The sequence below is a fragment of the Adiantum capillus-veneris genome, chromosome 20 (genome assembly GCF_014529385.1).
Source record: "Adiantum capillus-veneris isolate H3 chromosome 20, ASM1452938v2, whole genome shotgun sequence".
Taxonomy (NCBI): Eukaryota; Viridiplantae; Streptophyta; class Polypodiopsida; order Polypodiales; family Pteridaceae; genus Adiantum; species Adiantum capillus-veneris.
The window spans coordinates 18,671,082-18,695,887 of NC_140950.1; the positions used below are offsets into that span (position 1 = coordinate 18,671,082).

General features: G+C 42.6%; 1 protein-coding gene across 2 annotated transcripts; it reads right to left on the minus strand.

Annotated features, from left to right (window-relative positions):
* Positions 1–744: 744 nt before the first annotated feature.
* LOC147432191 (dormancy-associated protein 1-like) lies at positions 745–3,372 on the minus strand. Of its 2 annotated transcripts, none has more exons than XM_086492175.1 (5): positions 3,169–3,370; positions 2,756–2,974; positions 2,000–2,062; positions 1,781–1,901; positions 745–1,030 (listed from the first exon to the last, which is right to left on the minus strand). In XM_086492175.1, the coding sequence occupies exons 1-5, from the start codon at positions 3,263–3,265 to the stop codon at positions 994–996; spliced, it is 537 nt and encodes a 178-aa protein (XP_086348301.1). In that variant the 5' UTR covers positions 3,266–3,370; the 3' UTR covers positions 745–993. The 2 variants fall into 2 exon arrangements, with proteins under 2 accessions (XP_086348301.1, XP_086348302.1); XM_086492176.1 differs by lacking the exon at positions 745–1,030 and adding an exon at positions 1,155–1,327 and having other exon boundaries at positions 3,169–3,372.
* Between the last annotated feature and the right edge of the window lie 21,434 nt (positions 3,373–24,806).

The window sequence follows — 24,806 nt, forward strand, 5'->3', positions numbered from 1 at the left end:
GGGGCCGGGCACAAGGGGCCAGCCTACTCTCACAAGGTGAAGCTTTTGCCACTGCTTTCAGTCTCAATTAGAGACGTTAAAAGACACTCTTTTCTTCTTTGAAATGTCTTTATAAAGACCTGCAACGAAGACGCTTTGAAGAGATGGCCCAATAGGAGAAAGCCGCACTAACTCCTCTTTCTACTGCAAGAGGGCCAAATAACCCTCTCAACGCAGTAGTAATGTTAATTAAGATAGGCAACGCAGTTTAAGCTCGATGCATTGTTTTAATTTACTGGATTTCCATCGGCATTGATATCCTTGGCAATGCATGATGGACTATCATCTGAATAATCAATTTAAATAATTTTTTTTGCTCATCCCCACCATTTTGCTGTGGTGCGTGTGTTGTAATAAAGTGGATGCTTAAATCAATTTCGTATCCCATTAATGTCATAGATAAATCATGCAGGTTAAGATGCTTATTATGGAGAAAACTCGATACACAGCAAACATATATATTTATTTGTGGTATCACTTTACAATCCAATAACATCAGCAATGAAGACTGAAGAGCAAAAACTAAAACAACAAAAGAACTAAGTTCAATTTACAGATCCATTTTACACCAGCTCCCATTTACAGAAGCTGTAAACTCCTTCCCAGGAGAAACCCTGCAAGCTTCTACATCAGCTCCATTTACAGAAGCTGTAAACTCCATCCAGGAGAAACCCTGCAAGCTTTCCGCAGCAGCCGATCTTTTAAGCCCACTCTCCACACTAACACTACTAGCAGTAACAACTTCAAAAACTCCAAAAAGCAGGATCGGTGTCACTAGGCTTTCCCATCTCCATCCAAAGCAAAGCAAAGAAAACACCCCGAGTATGTACATATACCATATAGAAGCATAGACGCTATATGTACATACATTCACAGGTGACGCTTCCTACATTTTCTTCATCTTCTCAACAAGGTGAAGTAAGCTCCAGGGGGCGAAGAAATCCACTCTCCACTTCAGCGCCAGGTTGACTTGGTATCCTTGCTGTAGAGCCTGCACCCAAGCACACATTGCAAGAAAGCTATAGGTGGGGGCTAATTGCGACCAACAAGAGAAACCAGCCAAACATCATATCACCACCACCACCATATACATTAGATTCCCCCAACCCCATGCTCTGTATGTACACGCTCTCCTTGGCATAAGAAAAATTGTACATTCCTCCCTCTTATGAATTGTCTACATATGTTCTACTTCCGCCATGGACCTCAGGGCACGTGATAAAAACCACAAGCGGGCACCCTTGCACAGATTTGAAATTTTTATCTGTCCAAGGCGCTCAGCACTACCCTGCATGCATTGGTCCATGGAACACAAATCAGATATATATGCAGAGCGTGAAAAACTGCGAAAAGACTTTACTGTGGTCGGATGTATGCGGTCCAAATCAATGAAATGCAGATGTCTAGAAAAATAGTGCACACAACTACATGTTATTGTGTAGTTCATGTAAACACTCTCAATGTAAATGAAGATGCATCTCTACGATAATGGATGTGTGCACCGACACGGATAGCCTATTGAATGTAAGCGTAGACCATGGTGCACATACATTAAATATAAATGTGAATGCAGATGCAGATGCATCTGTGTGAGAAACCCTTCCATAGGACTCAAATCAACACACAGCTCAAAATCAACACAGTGATGGATGTACACATCTACAAGGACAGTTGTATTGTACATCAACGGGGACAGCCTACAATACGACAAAATGACCCTTTGAAAACTAAAAGCACTAACCAATCATATACAGTTGGAGAATTAGGTGCTTGTTTGTCAAACTTCTGAGATCCAAGTTTCTTCATAGCCTTGTTACTCCCAGGATGGAATACGGTAGTCCAAACATTCTCCCGCTCCCGCGCTGCTCAAAAACCAGATATATTACAAGATAAGTCGTCAAAGAATCATAGTAGTGGTCTCAAAACCCTCTAATAAAATAAATTAGCTAAGAGACGTTACCAGCAGGGGAGCCCAAAGCTGGGGAAATGGGCATAGAACCTGATCTTGGAAGCTTGTCAAAAACTGCACATATACAACAAAACGTTTATCAGATACATATCCCAATAGCCATGACAAGATCTAGCATGAAAAAGCACATCCGATAAAAAGAAACCCCATAGTCCCAACACAAACAAATCCCCGCTAACTTCTCTTGGTCTAGGCTGGCTGTTGTAATGAGGTTACTGGGCTGAATGTACACAAGTATCCCGACAAAAGCAGCACTGTCATGGAACTCAATGCTCTCAACCTAGACTCCAATAAAGCGAGACGGCAATTAGATGTTGAAGCAAGCCCCATAAGATGTATCCCCTGATTGTATGGTAGAATAAAAACATCGAAACCAAAGCCCCAAAATCAGTAACTAAGCATGCGTACCAGTAGGGTTGAGCATTAATCACTCATAACCAGTAGATTTGAGAATGAACCACGGCTAACTGAGCCTTGATTAACTCGTTAGCAGTGGAATTGAGCTATAAATCACTCATAACCAGTACAATTAAAAATTAAGCACTCTATACGGTAGATATGAGCCTCGATCACTCAAAGCCATCTCAAGCACTCTACTTCTTGCCCTACTTAACTAATTTAAGCTCTTTTAACTAGAGCATGGCGCCTTAAACACCAGTGGTGCAACCTATCAACTTCATAAACCAGTACCCACACTAGCTAGAAAAGATCAACAGTTCAGAATAGTCAAATCAAAACATTGCATACCAGGAGATCCCACAAAAGAAGATGACGGAGTCCGGACTGCCCCCGGAGTGGAAGGTGTCGAGCCTGGCTCCGAATCAAGGGAATCGATGAGCAAAGGTGGGGGTTTGGCAATTGCAATGCTCTGAGAAACACGCCTTGCCTCCTCTTGCTCAGTAGCAAAATCTCCACTTCGGCGGCGGTCCGTCAATCGCTTCAACTCCTCAGGGCCAGCATTCAATTCTGCAGAAAAACACAAACCCACCTCAAGAGGGGCCAGATGGGGCAACTACAGCTACACACACACACGGCTGATAAAAAAAGACGGCACTGCAATCTGCATTCCGTACTTATAGATTGTGCAAGAGGCGAGCACACTAACACACTTCCTTCAGAAACCTACATGAAACCCTAAAAGAAGGCTTAAGCCTGCTTGCCTTCAGAAACTCTAGGCTTTCCACGCAGTCGACCAAGGCCCCTTTCAGGCTGGGGGCCAGCAACGACATCGTCCCAGAGCTTGTCAAGAAGACCCATGGTGGAAGGGGGGAGAGGAAAGATGCGCAGAGGAGTGACTGAAGGGCAGGCGAGAGGGAAACTCAAAGGGGGGAAAGAGAAAGAGAGAGAAAGAGAAGTCTCAGACACAGCGAGACCAAGGGTATAAATAGAGGGGAGGAGTGAGTGCACTGTGTAGGGGATGTTGGGTGGAAAAGGGAAACCGGCAAGAAGGCGATAAGCACCAAGGGGGCGGGCCACGTACTATTCACACATAGTCCTTCGATGGGAGGCCGGCCGGGTTGGTGTGAAGCCACCCTTCGTCCCATGTGCTGAGTCACGGGGGCGTGGATAAGGTGGCAGCCTCCCCATGCCGCCGGCCCCACATTTGAGGCGTGCTCGCTCTTGTCCGCCACCTAGCCCCACTTTTGGTCCCTTGCCTTTTCTTTTGTGAAAATGCCCCCAAAATCATGGGCCCACTTTTTCTCTCACACACATATATATATATACACGCCTCAAGTTACTAATTTTGGCCTCTAGTGCCTAGTGGGCACTGGGCCGTAGTGGCCTTGGTTTGGTCATCCCCAAGGCCACAAAATAGGCCTACACACACACACTCTCTCTCTCTCTATAAATGCTAGGTAGATCCCTTTCATCGAGTCTCGTCAGGAGCCTCTCCACTATGCCCATCCTGAAGAATCCTCTATCATAGGGGATCCACACAAAAAGATCTTTGGAAGTTAGAGATGAGTCGCACCTCAAGCGAACATGGCAATGACTCTAGCCAATACTAGGAGGAGATTCTTTTCACATAGCGACAAGATATTCATAGTTTCTTGGAACCGTTGCTTTGCATTAGCGAAGCTTTATATACCTGTAGTGCTAGGAGAACTCGCTCTCTGGAAGTGAGCAAACTCTAGTTCCAACAAACGGATGAAAGTCTCTGCATCATATAAGTATATCGACATCACAATTTCCATAAGGTTTGTGATTTTGATTATCAAATCGGCCATGGTACATTGGTCTAAGAATGACTGCATACATCCTAAACAAGCACGACATGGTCTAGCCCACATGCAAGGCATGTGATCGAGTTCGGGTTACAAAGCAAGGTTCCATAGAGGGCTACTCAAGCACAAGGCTGGTGCATTAGGTAGCCATGGATTTTATTGCAATCATTACTAAGCACATAAGGAGGCATTAAATAGGGAAGGGTAACAACTCCAATTGGTTGACTCGATCGCGGGTAAGCAGTTCTATTTATTTTTACCTCGATCTCGGGTTTGTTTTGCAGAGTTATGCCACGAGCTTGACAGACATAGCAAGGCTTGATCATGTTTCTTTATCTCTGTTCAAATACATGTGATCATGTTTGGACAAAGGAGCAAGGCTTCGTACGAGGCTACTCGCGAGCACGACTTGCACAGCCAAACTAAAGCATTAAAGATTTCAAAGTTAAGTTGCTCAAACGCGATTGTACAAGGTGAAGCAAGGCTTCTACACATGTGAGACACCCTGTGTGGGAAAATCACACGACGAGGTGATACGCATTCCAATGCCAATGGTGGTGATTCAAGCAACTCGATAAGCAAGTTAAGTGTAATGGAATTGGCCTATTTAACTTGAGAGTAGCGGAAATTAATGAGAGTACTTTTGAGAAATGACTCTGTGAGCAACATAATCATAGCAATTAGTTAACTTGGCATGAACAATACTTTTGCAAGAGAGAGAATTTAGAGAACATGACAACAATTGAGGACCGGATTATGTGGAGCCGGTCCCCCCTCCAATAGGCATTTGTATTATGATTTCTCCCGTTAAGAGAGACTTGTTACAATACAATCTTTGTGTTCCTTGTGACCTAGGTGATGCAATGAAGATGGAAAGCTTCATGCATCACAAGCATAACATAAACTTGAAGAAAGCTTTAACTATCCCAAGCCTCAGTCCCAAGACCTCAAACACCTTCGAAGGTGGAGAGAGCTAGCAGGGAATGAGGGTAGGGAAGAGGAAGAAGAAACATTTCATAGGAGAAAGAATTAGTTCCTCACTTATCATAACTCTTGTTGCTAGCATACATAATAGCATAGTAATGAAGAAGGAGGAGATGGCAAGCTTAAGCATTGAAGCATGGCTCTTGGTTGGATTTGCACTCCATAGCCAAGAGTGTTGGTGTAGGCTCTCAACCTCTACTTGCTTGGAGAAGGAGAGGGAGCTCTTGCACTTTGCATAGCACAAAATGAGAGTGTTTGTGAGTGTGTGTGGGTGAGTATACCCCCTAAGCAACCCCCTAGATTTCTTGGGTCGACCCCCCCTTGTAGCTCATTCTTGAAGCTCATTGGACCCCTCCATGCCTAGCCAATCATAAGCAGGAGACATTACAAGCAGCAAGGGTAGCCTTGAGACAAGTGTCCCCCTTTCCCCTTTGAGAGAGAGGGTAGATAAATGCTAAATCAATTAATTAAATCTCCTAATTTATTATTGGACCCCTTGGGTGCCAACCAATAGGCTTCAGGCACACCATGAGGGCAACATGAGGAGGAACTTGGCAAGTGTCCCTCTTGCTTTCTTTGTACCATGCATGCCTTGTGTGAGTGTGTGGGTGTTCTCTCTGTTAACCCTCACGGCTCACGGACACCCCATCACCTACGACGGACGTGTATTATGTATTTGGTAGAGTCAAGTACCGGGCTTGTCAGACCAATAGGAAAAGGGTAAGAGTGATCGCTAATGAGAGGCGCACTCTAACCGGGACATTCAAGGGATTAGTTGGCTAAGCATGGGCGCCCAAGTGTGAATGGGGTGAGCTCATATAAAAGCCAACTAAACCTAAAATTCACTATAAGCACATGTCTATATCTTAACACTTGTTCCCGTTTATTTTCCCACATTAAGTGATCAATTTAATATGAGAAAATCATTTGGGTTGGTTAGATATTGATATTAGATTTTATGACATTACCTCTCTCTTGAAATCATAGTCGACCTCGACTATGAGGTAGAAGAGATAAAGCCTTAGTCATTAGTCAATTTTACTTAGCGGGTAGAGGATCCCTTTTTACCCTACGACATCTTTCCAAGATGGATGACTAATCCATTTGGTGCTTGGGAGACATAGCTACCGCAAGCATGTCTAGTCTTTAGTCCATTTCATTCTCCCAAAGTAGAGTGACAAATTCTACTTGGTGTTTGAGAGACGTCGTCATCACAAACACGATTCTAAGCATGCATACTAGTTAAATTTGTGCACAATTAAAAAGAGAACTAGTCTTATAAGACAAACACATCAGTCATTTAAAAGAAATTTGTACATTTGCTTACTCTAATGTGGCATTGTAAACATTGACAAGGTTCATATTATCCTTAAGTTGTATTCCTTGCATCCATCTAGCATCTTCAAAAGGATAATTTTTGAACTTAATAAGATACCATGGGATAATCTTATCATGTCGTAGTACCTTGTCTTCATGCCGAAGGATAGCTTCGGGTTGTAGCACCTCTTCTTGGTCTTCAACTTCAGGAGGGTCTTCAATAATTGGTTCAGTTGGTGGCTCTCCTTTGTAGGGCTTAAGTAGGCTTACATGAAAGGCATTGTGTATGAGCCAATGGTTGGGCAACTTGAGTTGATAAGCCGTCTCATTGATGGGCTTTAACATTTGGAAAGGACCATAGTATCTTTTTGCTATTTTAGCATAATACTTTTGATGGCCCGTAGGATTTTTGCCCGTCGTTTGCCTTAATCAAGCCTTAGGAAACTTGAGTAAGACCCAATCACTTTCTTTGAACATTAAGGCTCTTCTGTGCTTATCAGCAGCAGCTTTTTGCCTTTGTTGAGAGATGGATATAGCCTCCTTAATCTTTTGAAAAGATTCTTGTAGGTCACGGCTATACTCATCGGCGGCGGTGAAGATCTTCCCATGTACTTTGAGTAGCAAGGGACTTTTAGGTCTTCCCTCAATGATCTCAAAAGGTGCTTTTCCCGTAGAAGTATGCACAGTATTATTGTAGGCATACTCTACAAGAGGTAGGTACTTTTCCCATTGTGAGCGTTGATCTACTTTGGTAACATAAGTCTTGAGTAGATCGAGTTCGTAAGATTGGCTATCTCACTTTGGCCATCCGTTTGTGGGTGATAGGCCGAAGAGAAATTAAATCTTGTTCCTAGATTTTCAAAGAGACCTTTCCAGAAATTATTGGTCATTCTAGGATCTCTATCTGACATGATGGATATGGGTAATCCATGGTGCTTGAAAATCTGAGATATGAAGAGAGTTGCCATTTGATGTGCCTTAATAGTCTTTTTGACAGGAATAAAATGTGCTTGCTTGCTAAATCTGTCGACTATTGTCCAGATTCCTGTATTCCCATGGATAGACTTGGGTAATCCAAAGATGAAATCCATGGATATACTCTCCCATGGTGAATTTGGGATAGGCAATGGCTGGAGTAATCCAGGTTGCTTCCCTCTATCATACTTGGTCTTTTGGCATACTACACATTTTGAAACATACTCTTGTATGTCCACTTTCATGGTAGGCTAATAGAAGTATGTCTCTACTCCTCGGAGAGTAGGTTGAATACCTCTATGCCCCGCATATGGAGGAGCATGGGATTCATACATAACTTTCTCACGAAGGGAATGGGTAACACATAGCCTATTGCCGTGGAGAAGATAACCATCCTGCAAGGTGAATGGTTCCTCGGCTGACATTATGTCTCTAAAGTCAGGGTCAGTATCATACTCATCTATCATCAAGGATAGATCATTGTGAGTAGCTATAGACACCGGATTAACTTTTGGTCGTCGTGAAAGTGCATCGGCCACTTGATTGTGCTTACCAGCTATGTGAGCAATATGGAAATTAAATTGCGAAAGAAAATTTGCCCACCTCATTTTTTTGTCGGAAAGCTTGGTTTGCGTCATGAAATACTTGAGACTTTGGTGGTCGGTTCGTAGGATAAATGGAGTCCCCAATAGGTAGTGCTTCCATGTGTCTAGGGCATGTAAAACAGCTCTTTCTCATAAATGCCCAAGACTCGTTCATCAGTCTTGAGCCTTCGGCTCTCATATGCTATGGCATGCCCTTCTTGAAGCAAAACTGCTCTAAGGCAATCACCACAAGCATCACATTGAACCTCAAATGGCTTTGAGAGATCCGGAAGCACGAGGACTGGTTGGGAAGTAAGCTTCTCTTTGAGCTTTTCAAAAGCATTTTGCTCCTTAGCAGTCCATACATACTTAACGTTCTTCTTAGTTAAGTCGTGTAGTGGTCCTGCTACTTGAGAGAATTTTGCTATGAAGCGTCTATAGTATGCGCACATACCAATAAATCTTCTTAGCTCATGTAGATTTCTTGGATTAGGCCATGATTTTATTACCTCTAACTTTGATAGATCCATACGGATACCATCGTGAGAGATAATATGACCTAGGTATTGAATCTCTTGAAGGAAGAATTCGCTTTTCTTTTGGTTGAGAAAAAGCTTTTTCTCCCTCAATGCTTGAAAAATCACTTGGAGATGTTGCTTATGTTCCTCCAAAGACTTGGAGTAGATGATGATATCATCAAAGAACACTCCAGTGAATTTGCGATAAGGTCTAACAACTTTCTCCATCAGACCATTGAACGTAGCGGGTGCATTAGTCAAGCCAAAAGGCATGACTAGATATTCATAAAGACCAAATGTTGTGCGAAACGCGGTCTTTAGATATCTTCATCCACTATCCTTATTTGATGGTAGCCACTCTTAAGGTCAATCCTACTGAAGTAGGTAGAGCTTTGTAGCTTATCAAACAGATATTCTACCCGAGGCACGGGAAATCTGTTTTTGATAGTGATATGGTTTAGTGCTCGATAGTCCACACACATACGGTATGTACCATCTTTCTTTTGCACTAAAAGGACTGGAGAACAAAAGGGAGAGAAACTAGGCCTCACCATCCCTTTGTCTACCAATTCCTGCACTTGCCTCATGATCTCCTCTTTTTGAGCTTGTGAGACTCGATAAGGAGGTTTGTTAGGCAGTGAGCTTCCTGGAAGGAGCTCAATGCGATGGTCATCATCCCCTCGTGTTGGAGGTAAGTCCATAGAGATATCATCGATGAACACATCTTGGAATCCTTTCAGAAAATTAGACAAGTCTAACTCTTCTTGATTCCTACCATTTACATTTGATTAAACTTTAGTATCTTTTAGAGACTCTTTGACAAAAATCATGTACGTAGAAACTGAGCTCTTCATTGACTTATCAAAAGAAAGAGGATTTACAAGTGGAATAGTGAGACCACACTCACTAGCATCTATATACATGTTCTTTCCCCTGTAGGTGAAGTAGATTCTCCTTTCAGGGAACTTCATGTTGGTAGCCATGCGATCAAACCATGGCGCCCCTAGGATAGCATCCTCATGTTAGAGAGGAGAGATGAAGAAGTCTTCTTTGTCGACATAGCTTTGGACATGAAGCCTCAACTTTCCAATCAAGGGAGTAACGGAGGCTTGCTGTCCCTTGAAAGCTACGTCAGCCATTACTATATCTCCCATCTCAAAAGCTTGAATGCCCGCCAACTCCATTGATATAAAGTTCAGAGTAGGGCCACGGTCAAACAAGATGAAGGCATCATGCTCTCTTACCTTTCCCCAAGAATAGGAAAGTGATGATCCTTTGCAATGAGTATCCTCTTTTGGAGCTTCGATGGTGGAAGCCCTAGGAGTCTCATTGCGAGTATTCTTCTTGGGGCAAGAACGATAGCCATGTCCTTGCTCCCCACACTTGAAACACTTATGGTCCTTGCGAAAAGCTTCAAGCTCTTCAGGAGAGAGTTTATTTTTACCTTTGTAAACTCCCTTCTCCTTGGACCGATTGTTGTTGTTGTTGTTGGAAGTGACTTGGGAAGTATTTTAAACATTGGTTTTCCCCTTTGCATCATTTTTGTCTTTGTTTTCCATGGTCTTGACATTACGTCTAGCCCCTTGATGGAAATTGATGCGTGAAGCAACCATGGTATGATGGATTACTTCACTAATAGTACCAGGTCGTTGAGAGTTGATGTATTCGGCCTTTTCTTCAGGTAATCCCGCACAGAATTGCTGCCTTTGCTCAACAAAGTCTATCTTTTGAAAGACAGTAGCTTTGAGATGTAAATCCCAAAACTTGTCTACGTACTTGTGGATAGACTCATGAGAGAGAAGCTTCAAGCTGCGCCATTCGGTAAGAACTTTGTCCTTTGCATTGCTTGCAAGGAATTGCTTCATGATGGAAACTCGTAGAGTTTTCCACGTCTTTGGGGCTTCACCATTGCCACAAAGGCTAGCCCACCATTGACGAGCTGATTTTTGGAAGTGCATAGCTACATGGCATAGCTTGGAGGACTCTGTGAAGCCCTCATCTCCAAAGGCCGCATCAAATTGCTAGATGAAGGCCAACACTTTGTTGGTAGCACCAAAGGTGCCATCATAGGTGAGAAAAGAGATACTCTTTCCTCCTTCCTTGAACTTCTTTAGCTTTTGTGACCTTCGCCATGCAAGAAATGATTTGCGATGTCCTCCCCTCTTGTATTCTCTAGGAGAATAGCCATAACTTTCATCGGAAGAGGAGGAAGGTGAAGAAGAAGGAGAAGAGGGTGATCTCTTCCTAGCCCTTTTCTTCCTTTGTTTCCTCTCTTGCCTTTCAGAGTGATGAGGAGAAGGACTATGTGTTGATATTTTCCTCTTGGGAGAAGTGGGTGATCGTCTAGACCGCCGTCTTCGTGGAGCCACATCTTCAGAGGAACTTAAACTTTCATTGCTTTCTTGCTCTTTGGATTCCTCCTCTCGAATGGGAGAGAGTCTTCTTTTGGGGGTCTCTTCAAGAAGCCTCCTAAGCTCTCTCTCCTCATGGAGATCTCTTCCTAGCCCTTTTCTTCCTTTGTTTCCTCTCTTGCCTTTCAGAGTGATGAGGAGAAGGACTATGTGTTGATCTTTTTCTCTTGGGAGGAGTGGGTGATCGTCTAGACCGTCGTCTCCGTGGAGCCACATCTTCACAAGAACTTAAACTTTCATTGCTTTCTTGATCTTTGGATTCCTCCTCTCGAATGGGAGAGAGTCTTCTTTTGGGGGTCTCTTCAAGAGGCCTCCTAAGCTCTCTCTCCTCTTGGAGAGGAAGGGAAATTCCATAAGCACGAAGTTGTTGAGTAACTTCGGCTTGCAAAGCAGGGTTGCCCAAAGCTTGCTGCAACCTAGTGACGAGATAATTCACAAACATGGGAGCATCATCATTAGCACCTTCATGTGCAAAATCAAAGCTATCAATGTTCATTCTACTCTCTTGATTATTGTCATCCATGTTAACAAAATTTATGTATGTACTTAGTGTATGCTTTGGCAATTCAAAACCTTAGTTGCCACTCCTCTTAGCCTTTGAAAATCGGCTCTTAAGTATCTACACCCACGGTTCAAAGTGGTTAATTATAGAGAGTAGAGGAGTAGGTCTAACATAGCAGAGTTGCCGAGGGCTATCTCCTTTTGGACTTCTTATGGCTCAATAATGGTAAAGTCATAGGCAAGTCTAAAAAGACTCCATTATTAAGTCCAAAGCTCCCAAGGTGTGCACCATCCCCCACATAGTGGGCTCAACAAAACCGATAATAGATCCCAGTTCCACTTACCCTAATATAATTAACAACATCAACCATTTATAGTCTACTTAAGGACCTCTCTTCTTAAGCAAGAAAAGAGAAGCCAAATGCTCTGATACCAATGTAATGGAATTGTCCTATTTAACTTGAGAGTAGCGGAAATTAATGAGAGTACTTTTGAGAAATGACTTTGTGAGCATAGCGGGTGAACATAGTTGAAGATAGCAAAATAATCATAGCAATTAGTTAACTTGACATGAACAATACTTTTGCAAGAGAGAGAATTTAGAGAACATGACAACAATTGAGGACCGGATTATGAGGAGCCGGTCCCCCCTCCAATAAGCATTTGTATTATGATTTCTCCCATTCAGAGAGACTTGTTACAATACAATCTTTGTGTTCCTTGTGACCTAGGTGATGCAATGAAGATGGAAAGCTTCATGCATCACAAGCATAACATAAACTTGAAGAAAGCTTTAACTATCCCAAGCCTCAGTCCCAAGACCTCAAACACCTTCGAAGGTGGAGAGAGCTAGCAGGGAATGAGGGTAGGGAAGAGGAAGAAGAAACATTTCATATGAGAAAGAATTAGTTCCTCACTTATCATAACTCTTGTTGCTAGCATACATAATAGCATAGTAATGAAGAAGAAGGAGATGGCAAGCTTAAGCATTGAAGCATGGCTCTTGGTTGGATTTGCACTCCATAGCCAAGAGTGTTGGTGTAGGCTCTCAACCTCTAATTGCTTGGAGAAGGAGAGGGAGCTCTTGCAGTTTGCATAGCACACAATGAGAGTGTTTGTGAGTGTGTGTGGGTGAGTATACCCCCTAAGCAAACCCCTAGATTTCTTGGGTCGACCCCCCCTTGTAGCTCATGCTTGAATCTCATTGGACCCCTCCAGGCCTAGCCAATCATAAGCAGGAGCATTACAAGCAGCAAGGGTAGCCTTGAGACAAGTGTCCCCCTTTCCCCTTTGAGAGAGAGGCTAGATAAATGCTAAATCAATTAATTAAATCTCTATATTTATTATTGGACCCCTTGGGTGGCCAACCAATAGGCTTCACGACACCATGAGGGCAACATGAGGAGGAACTTGACAAGTGTCCCTTTTGCTTTCTTTGTACCATGCATGCCTTGTGTGAGTGTGTGGGTGTTCTCTCTCATCCCCCCTCATGTAGGGCTCGTCCCCTCCTTGTAGGGATTGAATCTTTGACTTTTTGACACCTCAAGCCCCTCATGCATAGGCCCAGTTCCCACCACAAGCTTGGCTCTTAAGCACTTTAAGCTTGGGCTAGGTTCACACCTCAAGTGCAACCCTAGCATTTCAAGCATGTGAAGCACCTCAAGCATATCAATCATTAAGCACCTCAAGCATCTCAAGCACCTCAAGCACCTTAGTCATCAAGCATGACAAGCATGACAAGCAGGACAAGCATCTCGAGTTGGGTCAGGTTCCCGCGCCTCAAGCTCAGCCCTAGCTTACCTAAGGTCAAAGGACTTTTACACACATTATTGGAGGTCTTCAATGAAGCTAACCCTAAGGTTGCTCCATTGGTTAGCCTTGCTCTGTGATAGACCATCTCTCATTGGGGCCCCTTTACCATTGGCCCTGTGTTGAGATAGATCTATAAGCACATGTCTATATCTTAACACTTGTTCTCGTTTATTCTCCCACATTAAGTGATCAATTTTAATATGAGAAAATAATTTGGGTTGGTTAGATATTAGATATTAGATTTTATGACATACCTCTCTCTTGAAATCATAGTCGTCCTCGACTATGAGCTAGAAGAGGTAAAGCCTTAGTCATTAGTCAATTTTACTTAGCGGGTAGAGGATCCCTTTTTACCCTATGACATCTTTCCAAGATGGATGACTAATCCATTCGGTGCTTGGGAGACATAGCTGCCGCAAGCATGTCTGCTCTTTAGTCCATTTCATTCTCCCAAAGTAGAGTGACAAATTCTACTTGGTGTTTGAGAGACGTCGTCATCACAAACATGATTCTAAGCATGCATACTAGTTAAATTTGTGCACAATTAAAAAGAGGACTAGTCTTATAAAACAAAAACATGAGTCATTTAAAAGAAATTTATACAGTTGCTTACTCTAATGTTGCATTGTAAGCATTGACAAGGTTCATATTATCCTTAAGTTGTATTCCTTGCATCCATCTAGCATCTTCAAAAGGATAATTTTTGAACTTAATAAGATACCGTGGGATAATCTTACCATGTCGTAGTACCTTGTCTTATGCCGAAGGATAGCTTCGGGTTGTAGCACCTCTTCTTGGTCTTCAACTTCGGGAGGGTCTTCAATAATTGGTTCAGTTGGTGGCTCTCCTCTGTAGGGCTTAAGTAGGCTTACATGAAAGGCATTGTGTATGAGCCAATGGTTGGGCAACTTGAGTTGATAAGCCGTCTCATTGATGGGCTTTTAGTGCAGAGTGCACTTACAATCCTGTTGTCCATGATGCATGCTTGTCAGTTTTTGCTGCAGATTCACATGTGTGGTATTTTGACAGTGGTGCTACAAAGCACATTACCTCACATCGTGATTTGTTCACGTCTCTCGAGTCTGTCCCTCATGGGAATACAGTCACTTGTGGCAACAATGCCTCTTATCCGGTTCAGGGAGTTGGAAAGATTGTGCTTACTGCTACAAATGGCAGTTTCTTCACACTTGTTGATGCACTTTATGTACCTGGGATCAAGAAGAATCTCCCATCTGTATCCGCACTTGCTAGACTTGGACTTGTAGTCACATTTGTGGATGACAGATGTACAGTTCATGATCTTAGTTTTGGTGATGAAATTGTTGCATCTGGCCTTTTGTGCCATGGGCTGTATAAGCTCACTTTGTATGACAAGTGTGGAAAATTTTTTGCAAATGTTGTTGCAGATTCAAGGGCTATTTTAGATGCAAAACTTTGGCATGCACGTTTTGGTCATCTGAATTTTGCCAGTTTGCTGCATTTGCAAAAATCTGATATGGTTGCTTCTTTGCCGTCTCTTGAAGCACCTCTCAAACATGTTTGTGAAGGCTGTATTTTGGGTAAGATGCAGCGTTCTAAGTTTCCAAAGGATGGTTCAGTTCGGGCCACATGCAGGTTGCAACTTGTGCATAGTGATGTTTGTGGGCCCATGCAAACTCCGTCCTTGGGCAATTACCTATACTTCGTGACTTTCATTGATGATTACTCCAGGCATGCATGGGTATTTTCGCTTAAAGCAAAGTCCGAAGTTTTATGTGCTTCAAACAATTTCTGGCTATGGCTGAAAATGTCTCAAAATGTACTATGGGCACCCTCCTTTCCAATCAAGGGGGGGAGTATAGTTCTCATGAATTCAATGCATTTCTGGCTAGTCGTGGGATAAAACACCAATGTACAGTGCCTTATACACCTCAGCAAAATGGTGTTGCTGAGAGGAAAAACAGGTCACTGACGGAAATGGCACGATGTATGGTCAAAAGTCAAGCTTTGCCGCCTTCTTTTTGGCTTGAGGCCATCATGTGTTCCACCTATGTACTTAACAGGTGTCCTACGAAATCTTTGCAGTCTATTACTCCATATGAAGCATGGCATGATAGAAAGCCTTCTATTGAGCACATGCGTGTTTTTGGTTGTTTGGCATATGCTTTGGTGCCACAAACACAGCGCAAAAAGTTGGATGATAAGGCTGTCAAATGTATTTTTGTTGGTTATAGTGATGAAAGCAAAGGTTACAGGTTATATCATCCGCAAACAAAGAGTATTCTGGTTTCATGGGATGTAGTGTTTGTGGAAGATTCTGTTCAGCCCTTGCTGTCATGTACTAGAGACAGTAATGTAAACTCACAGGACATTTATGACACTTTACTGCCTCTTTTCAGTGGTGGAAATACGAATGTAATTTCCAATGAGGCAAATGTACAGCCTATGGGGGTTTCTGAAAATGAGATCAGCCTATTATTGATGCAGATGTACATGATGTACTTGATGAGGAAAGGGCTGAAAATGAGCAGGCTAGAGGTATGCCAAAATGGCTGGTACACACTTTGCGTGACAGTAAATTGGATGCACCTTTGTCTAGTCGTACTCGTTCAAGCTCTCGCCATGCATCTTATGCATCAGATTGTTATGCTTTGGCTGTGTCTAGCTTACATGATGTTGAGGAGCCTCTGTCTTTTGATAAAGCACAGAATTCAAAAAATTGGATGGCTGCCATGCAATCAGAATATGATGCACTTATAGAAAATGACACATGGACTTTATGTGATTTGCCTTCTGGCAAAAAGGCCATTGGCGAAGTGGGTTTACAAGTTGAAACGTAAGCTGGATGGTGAGATCGATTGTCATAAGGCTCGACTTGTTGCAAAGGGTTATGCACAACAAAACGGCATAGATTATGAAGAGACTTTTGCTCCCACTTGTTGTATGACTACTGTGCATTTTCTATGTGAATTGGCAGCTCATTTTGTTTGGGATGTACATCAATCAGACATTGTTTCTGCTTTCTTGAATGGTGACATATTTGAGGAAGTTTATGTAACGCAGCCTCGCGGTTTTGTCATAAAAGGACAAGAGGACAAAGTGTGTAGATGTAAGAAGGCTTTGTATGGGTTGAAGCAATCTCCTCGTGCTTGGCATGAGAAAGCTGACACTTATTTGGTTAAACGAGGCTTTCGTAACATTCCAACAGAAAGCACATTGTATGTAAAGCGTGAGGGTGATGTACTTCTCATTGTGGTTCTTTATGTCGATGATTTGCCAATCATTGGACCAAATGAGAGACATATTGCTGAATTTAAGGCTGATTTGAATGCTACTTTCAAGATGAAAGCTTTGGGGTTGTTGCATCATTATTTGGGCATACAGTTTAAGCAGCGTAATGGTGGTATTGCCTTGTGTTAGAAAAGTTACATAGAGACATTGCTATGTAAGTTTGGACTTAATGATTGCAAACCTATTGCCACTCCCATGGAAATAGGTTTGAAGTTGAGTCTACATGATGCTGGCGATCCTGCTGATGTCACTCTTTACCAAATTGTTGTTGGCCGCCTCATTTATGTATGCAACACGAGGCCAGATATTCAGTTTGCAGTCTCACAGGTCAGCAGATTTATGCATAGCCCAGGGTCTAAGCATTGGCAGGCTATCAAGAGGATTTTTCGCTACCTTAGTGGCACTTTACATCTTGTCTTGTTTCATCCCAAGGGGGGATCATTGCCGCCAGACTTACATGCTTTTTTGGACTCAGATTGGGCTGGTTGTTTTGATACGCGAGTGTCCACAAGTGGTTTTTGTTTGATGCTTGGCAGTTCATGCATATCATGGTTGAGCAAGAAGCAACCTATTGTGGGGCCACTTTGAGTTGTGAGGCTGAGTACAGGGCAGTCTTCACAACTACGGTTGAGTGTGTATGGCTTAGACGCCTTATGCATGATTTTGGTGGTGGACAGGACACTGCCAACACTATCTACACTGACAGTCAGAGCGCATTGGTAGTTGCGAGGAACCCAGTTTTTCATGCTCGCACAAAGCACATTGAGGTGCATTACCACTATGTCAGGGAGAGGCTCTCAACAAGAGAGATCAGCTTGGCTTATGTGCCAACACAGGACAACCTTGCAGATCTTTTCTCAAAGGCATTGTCTCCTGAGAACCTTGAAGCTTTCCGTAAAGCTTTGGGCTTACTCCCCTTTGTGGACTGATCATGTCCTCAAGGCATGACACTTCCCTTTACTCAGGCGCAAGCTCTCGTTCACCGCATCACTCCAGGGGGGATTTGTTACCATATACATGTGGTAGTGATGTATGTGAACACACTTAGACCGCCGGGGCATTTTTCCCCTCTTTAGGAGGTTTTTCCTCCCGAGCATTGTATATACGCCCATCACTCTAGGGCTATCTATTTTTTCTATTGTACACTAAGTAACACACTCTCTATTGTGTGCCTTGAGCTTCCTTCGTCTTCTCCAAGCTGTGTGCGTTTCTCTGCAACCCTAATTCCAACAATCTGTATGTCAGCAAGAGCACATGTTAGCTATGAGTACACGAGTTCCATCAGGTTTTCTCTTTCCAATGTCTTTATGTGAAGCAAGACTTCACTTTTTAGGCATATTGCATATAAGCTTCCAAAGTTTGGAATATCCTATCAGCATATAAACGTAAACACACAAATTCTTCAACTGCAGGTCTACAAAAAGCTAGAAAGTAAGCAATGGGATTGCTTAGCTAGTTGAAGGTGCTAATGCTTAGAGTGCGGCAAGGAGCGCTTGTGCAATGGGAGAAACGCTCTCTACTAAGTATGGATCATACATGGTCAAGAGACGTATCAGCCATTCTAACTCCTCAAAATTCCTCTCACATGCTAGCGTACCTATCAAATCCCATTCACATGCAAGCACTGGAAAGACCATGTGAAATATTTGTGAAAAGTAACGAGGGTACCTCTCACCCAAGGCAGGAGTGGATGACTCTAGCGTACTAGCCATATCTGTACACGCAAATAGATGATGGTTAGAGTGCAAATATTACAAGGGTCGTGTTCTTGTGCATAATTTGTTTTTATGATTTGTGTTATGGCTCTTGCTCTTTTACTTTTTTATCTTGTTTTTGTGAGTATAAGGCTTTATATATACATTCCCTAAGATCGGAGATTAAGAGGTCAGGGAGAAAGGTTGAGAGGGAAGCAAGTGAATGATGGATGTCCACAAACACTCCCCCCGTCCTTGGGTAGATCATACCGTTTGAAATGATGTCGTCACCCTTTGAAACCAATTGTTCCAGTTGGTAATAGGTGAGGATTTTTTCCAGTAGTTTTCTATTACCCTAGGTGCCTCGTCAAGTTGCAAGGGTGGTAAGGTACTCTCCCAAGATCGAACTTGAAGTGGTTCATCAGGTGATTCTTGAACACTGGGAGGTGTGGATTCTTTTGTAGCTTCATGGAGGTCCATTACTATAGATGGAGGCTGTGTAGAAGCTTTTACCTCTATGGATGTATTACATGAGGAGCTAGAAGCTTCATGGAACTCCCCCCTTCCTGAGCTAGGTGGAATAAATTGGTTTTGCCTTGGAGCCCAAACTAGCTCTGGACTAGGTGTGTAGCATTCTGTGATCTTTCCCTTCCCACGGTCTGCCATTGGCTTTAGCGTTACATTGTTTGACTCATATGGGTTTGTTGTCGATAGGGAAGGACACATTTTACGTTTAGGTACCCAAATTTGCTCATTTCCATCATAGTAGCCTTGGGCTTCTAATAGTTGTTTTGGAATCCATCATGATTTGGTCTTGACTCTCCTAGGGCGCGCTCTTGGTTTTCCGGGGAATTTTTTTCTTGGAATGGATGGGAAGGTTGAGGTAGTTGGAAGTAAGGCCTTGGGGACCCATTGATATGTACTCTTAGGTCGTGCAGGTTGAGTACTTGCAATATTACTGCTTGCTGCAACTACAAGTGTTAAAGTGCTAGGTTCATGGGTAGCCGCCAAAGACGAGTTAACCACCTTGGCTTCTGAATGTTGGCTATCCTTCAACTTTGCTAGAGTTTGCATCGTAGGTGACTTTGCTTGAATGATAGGGGTAAGAGTCGGTGGTCGCGTCGTGACACTACCAATATCCCAATCAATAGTGCATTTGGTTGCCAACATCCACGTGCGTCCCAGGTTTACGTTGCCTTCCATAGCTCCCGCGGGCATGACTAGAAACCTCTGCACTATGCTTCCATTGTCATAGATAATAGGGGTCTGAAGGACTCCAATAATAGCAATTTTCTTTTTATTAATGCCCTTGACTTGCATCGTACTCGGGGATAGGGTCGGTTTCCCTAATTGACACCAAACTCCATAGGATAACAAATTGTGTTTAGCTCCCGTATCTAATAAGGCATTGTATAGTACTTTCCCATAGGGGCTATTTAGCTCAATTGGGTATCGTAGGGGTGGCTCAGATTCTAATGAGTCGTCATCTGTGTCCTCGAAAAATGCTTGCGTGATTCCCAGATTAGCCTCTCGTTGGCGTCTAAGACGTTGTTGTCGTTCTCGAGCCTCAACTCTTGCTTGGATTTTTTAAAGCTCTGCTTGTTCCTTGGCAGCCTTCTTTTGATGGATGGCTTGCAACTCTTCCTGGCTTAGAGGATCATAATATCCTTTGAATTTACTCCCATTAAGGAATCCAATGGTTTCAACTCCATCTAGAGTCTCCACACGAATGGTACATTGCGGGGTAATTTCACACACTCGATATGGTCCCTTACGAGCGTATTTCAATTTCTTCTTTTATTACGTACCCCGTACATAAGAACTTTATCACCAACCTTGATGTCTTTATCCTTTAAATGGCTATCAAACCACTTCTTTCTCCTATCCTTCTCCACTAGAGCATTTCGCACAGCTAATTGCCTCTCTTCATCTAGCCTTTATAGGATATATAATCGCTCCACTAAGGGGTTACCATCCCAACCTTCTTGAGAAGCTACTCGAAGACTAGGAATGACAAACTCCCATGGCATAACTGCTTCTTGGCCATACACCATCTTAAACGGTGTAAAATTAATAGCAACTTTATACGCAATACGATAAGCCCATACAGCTGATGTAAGCTTTAGGTCCCAATCAGTGCGATGAGCCTCAACTGTCTTTGTCAAAATGGAGATGAGAGTTTTGTTGGTACTCTCAGCTTGGCCATTTGCTTGGGGATAATGGGGTGTAGACTTGTGGCGAGATATCATGAAGTTTGATGTGAGTTCTTTTATTACTTCATTTATAAAATGAGTTCCATTGTCACTCACAAGTTCAAAGGGGCATCCAAAATGTGTGATAATATTCTCAAAGAGGAACTTAGCTGTTGTTTTTGCATCCGCCTTTCGTGTTGCTTTTGCTTCAGCCCATTTGGTTACATAGTCGGTAGCCACAATGATATATCGTGATTGCGTGTTACGTGCAGCCGGACTAATCGGTCCTACAAAGTCTAAGCCCCACTTTTCAAATGGTTGGGTTACCTTGATGGGATGTAGACGCATCCTATCACTTCTTTGTGGCTTCTTGAAGCGTTGGGATTCATCACATCCCTTTGCAAAAGGTGATGCATCCTTAAACAGAGTGGGCCACCAATAGCCTGACTGTAAGATCTTTCGGGCAGTCAACTTTCCTAAAAAGTGACCACCAGATACGCCCATGTGTGCCTCTTGTAGAATATATAAATACTCATCCTCGCGGGCACAGCGTCCAAGAACATCATCTTTTCCTCTCTTATAGAGAGTTCCCGCCAGTAAGCAATAGGGTTCGCATTCCTTGATTAATTTTCGAGCTATATCTTTTTCGCAGCTCTTTGGGTGGAAAACCATTAACTAAGAAGTTAACAATCTTTTCACTCCATTCAGGCATTGTCTCAACAATGAACTAAGGAGTATCAGGCAATTCATCATCAACCCCCGTAGGAGCTTCGCCTTTAGGGATACGAGATAAATGATCCGCCATGACATGTTTCCTCCCAGGCCTCACAACAACGGTGAAGTCAAACTCAAGAAGAATTAACAACCATCGTGTAATTCGACCTGTGGAACACGGATTGTTTACCAAATATAGCAATGCTTGATGATCAACATAAAACAAAAACTTGGTAGCAAGAAGGTAATAACGAAATTTCTTTACTGCGTAAATCATAGCTAGACCTTCACGCTCTGTAGTAGTGTAGTTCATCTTGGCATCATTTAATTGGCGACTTGCAAAGCTAATAGGGTAGTCCAATTTATGTTCTCCTGGTTGAGTTAGAACACACCCAATAGCAAAATTTGATGCATCAATATGCACATGAAAAGGTACATTCCAATCAGGTGTTCGCAGGATTGGAGCACTTGTTAGGGCCTTCTTTAATAACTCATAAGATTGATGACATTCTTCCGTCCAGTGAAACTCGATAAGAATCTTGTACAATGGACACGCTATCTCGACAAAGTTTAAAATAAACCTTCGATAATAACCAACATGGCCCATAAATCTTTGAAATCCTTTATAGTTAGTAGGTGGTGGCAAATCGGCAATGGCTTTAATCTTACTCTCATCTGTGGATATCCCGTTCTTGGACACTATATGCCCTAGAATGACTCCATGCTTAACCCAAAATTGGCATTTGAAAGGGTTCAATGAGATGCGATAAAATTTGCACCTTTCAAATATTTTTCGTAGATATAACAAATGCTTCTCCCAAGAAGAATAAACACAAAGGTCATCTAGGAAAGCTTCACAAGAGGAGAGAGAGCTTAGGAGGTCTCTTGAAGACCCCCCCCCCCCCACTCTCTCCCATACGAGAGGAGTAGTCCAAAGAGCAAGAAAGCAATGAAACTTTAAGTTCCTCTGAAGATGTGGCTCCACGAAGAGGGCGGTCTATACGATCGCCAACTCCTCCCAAGAGGAAAAGATCAACACACAGTCCTTCTTCTCATCGTTCTGAAAGGAAAGAGAGGAAACAAAGGAAGAAAAGGGCAAGAAAAAGGTCACCCTCTTCTCCTTCTTCTTCACCTTCCTCCTCTTCCAATGAAAGTTATGGCTATTCTCCTAGAGAATACAGGAGGGAAGGACATCGCAAATCATACTCTACATGGCGAAGGTCACAAAAGCTAAAGAATTTCAAAGAGGGAGGAAAGAGTATCTCTTTTCTCACCTATCATAGCGCCTTTGGTGCTACCGACAAAGTGTTGGCCTTCATCCAACAATTTGATGCGGTCTTTGGAGACGAGGGCTTTACGGAGTCCTCCAAGCTACGCCATATAGCTATGCACTTCCAAAAATCAGCCCATCAGTGGTGGGCTAGCTTTTGTGGTAATGGCGAAGCCCCAAAGACATGGAAAACTCTAATCATGAAGCAATTTCTTGCAAGCGATGGAAAGGAAAAAGTGCTTACCAAATGGCTTAGCTTGAAGCTTCTCTCTCATGAGTCTATCCACAAGTATGTAGACAAGTTTTGGGATTACATCTCAAGGCTACTGTCTTTCAAAAGATAGACTTTGTCGAGCAAAAGCAACAGTTTTGTGCGGGATTACCTGAAGAGATGGCCGAGTATGTCAACTCTCAACGGCCTGGTTCTATCACTGAAGTAATCCACCACACCATGGTTACTTCATATATCAATTTCCAACAAGGGGCTAGACCGAATGTCAAGCCCATGGAAAATAAATACAAAGGTGATACCAAGGGGAAAACCAATGCCCAAAATTCTTACCAAGGCTATTCCAACAACAATAACAATCGGTCCAAGGAGAAGGGAGTTTACAAAGGCAAAAGCAAACTCTCTCCTGAAGAGCTTGAAGCTTTTCGCAAGGACCATAACTGTTTTAAGTGAGAGGAGCAAGGACATGGGTATCGTTCTTGCCCCAAGAAGAATGTCGCGAGACTCCTAGAGCTTCCATCACTACAAGAGGTTCTTCATATTAGGACGCTAGCAGTGCGACGCTCAAATGCTAAAATCCACGGCATCGCTACTATGATCGTCGCTATGCAACAAATAGTATACGACGATCATAGCGACGTGGACAGGGGTTAAAAAAAAAAACCGAGAGCGTCAAAAACTCAGATCTCAGATCTGAGTTTCGACGCTCTAGCGAAATAGGTAAACCCGCGCCTCTCCCTCTCTCTCTCTCTCTCTCTTCCCCCCTCCCCCACACCACACACACACACACACACGAGGAGAGGAAGGAGAGCCAGGTATGCTCCTTCCCTCTCCTCCCTCTCATGTTCCCTTCCCCTCTTTCTCTCTCTCTTCCTCTCAATCTTACACACACACCATTGTGTCTGAGAGAGAGAGAGAGAGAGAGAGAGAGAGAGAGAGAGAGAGAGAGAGAGAGAGAGAGAGAGAGAGAGAGAATGTACATACACGCATAAACAAAAAACACATACACACACATGCATAAACAAAGAAAGCACACATGCACACACATTGAGAGAGAGAGAGAGAGAGAGGGAGGGAGAGAGGGAGGGAGATAAGAGAAGAAAACAAAGAGAAAGAGAAAGAGAAAGAGAAAGAGAGAGAGAGACATAGAGAGAGAAGAGAAGAAAACAAAGAAAAAGAGAAAGAGGGAGGGAGGGAGAGAGAGAGAGAGAGAGAGAGAGAGAGAGAGAGAGAGAGAGAGGGGGGGGGGGGGGGGGAGAAGATGAAAAGAGAGAGGTAAGGGGAGAAAACAAAGAGAGAGAGAGAGAGAGAGATAGATAAAAAAGTAAAGAAAATATGAAATGAAATGTTATATTAAGACTTAGGTTTATGTTAGATTTAAAAGTACATTTAAGATTATGTTAGATTAAGATCTAATGTTATGTTAGATTACATTTAACTTATATTTAAAATTTATGCTAAATTTAAAACTAGGTTAGATTTAAGATTAGGTTAAGATTTAAATTAGACTTAAGTTAGATTACGTTTAGGTTTAGGTTAGATTTAAGATTAGATTAGATTTAGGTTTATGTTGAGTTTAAGGTTAGATTAGATTAGATTTAAATTTCTGTTAGATTTAAGATTAGGGCAAGATTTAAGATTAGCTAGGTTAAATTTAAGATTATATTAGATTTAGATTTAGGCTAGATTTTAGGGCATGTAATGAAGGGGGAGTTCTAGGTAAGCTCAAGGCTTTGCCCAAAGAGCAAACACTAGGTACACAACAATATGTATATTCCCATCAAAATCTGACACCTATTAACTCACCCACTAACCATGTTCAATTAAGTTAGATTTAAAATTAGATTTTGGATTTAGTTTTTATATTAAAGTCTACCTTCGGGATTTCGGAAAAAAATTAGAGTTAGGCCAATGGTGATCCCTCTCTTCCTCTCTACGGATGCGACCTTAAGTTGGAAAGCTTTCAACGGCATGATACTCAGATTGAAGGCCAACATGTAATGTGCTAAGTAATCCCTCGAATACTCAGATTGAAGGCCAACATGTAATGTGCTAAGTAATCCCTCGAACAAGGATGTGATGTGAAGAGATGTTAAGATGTT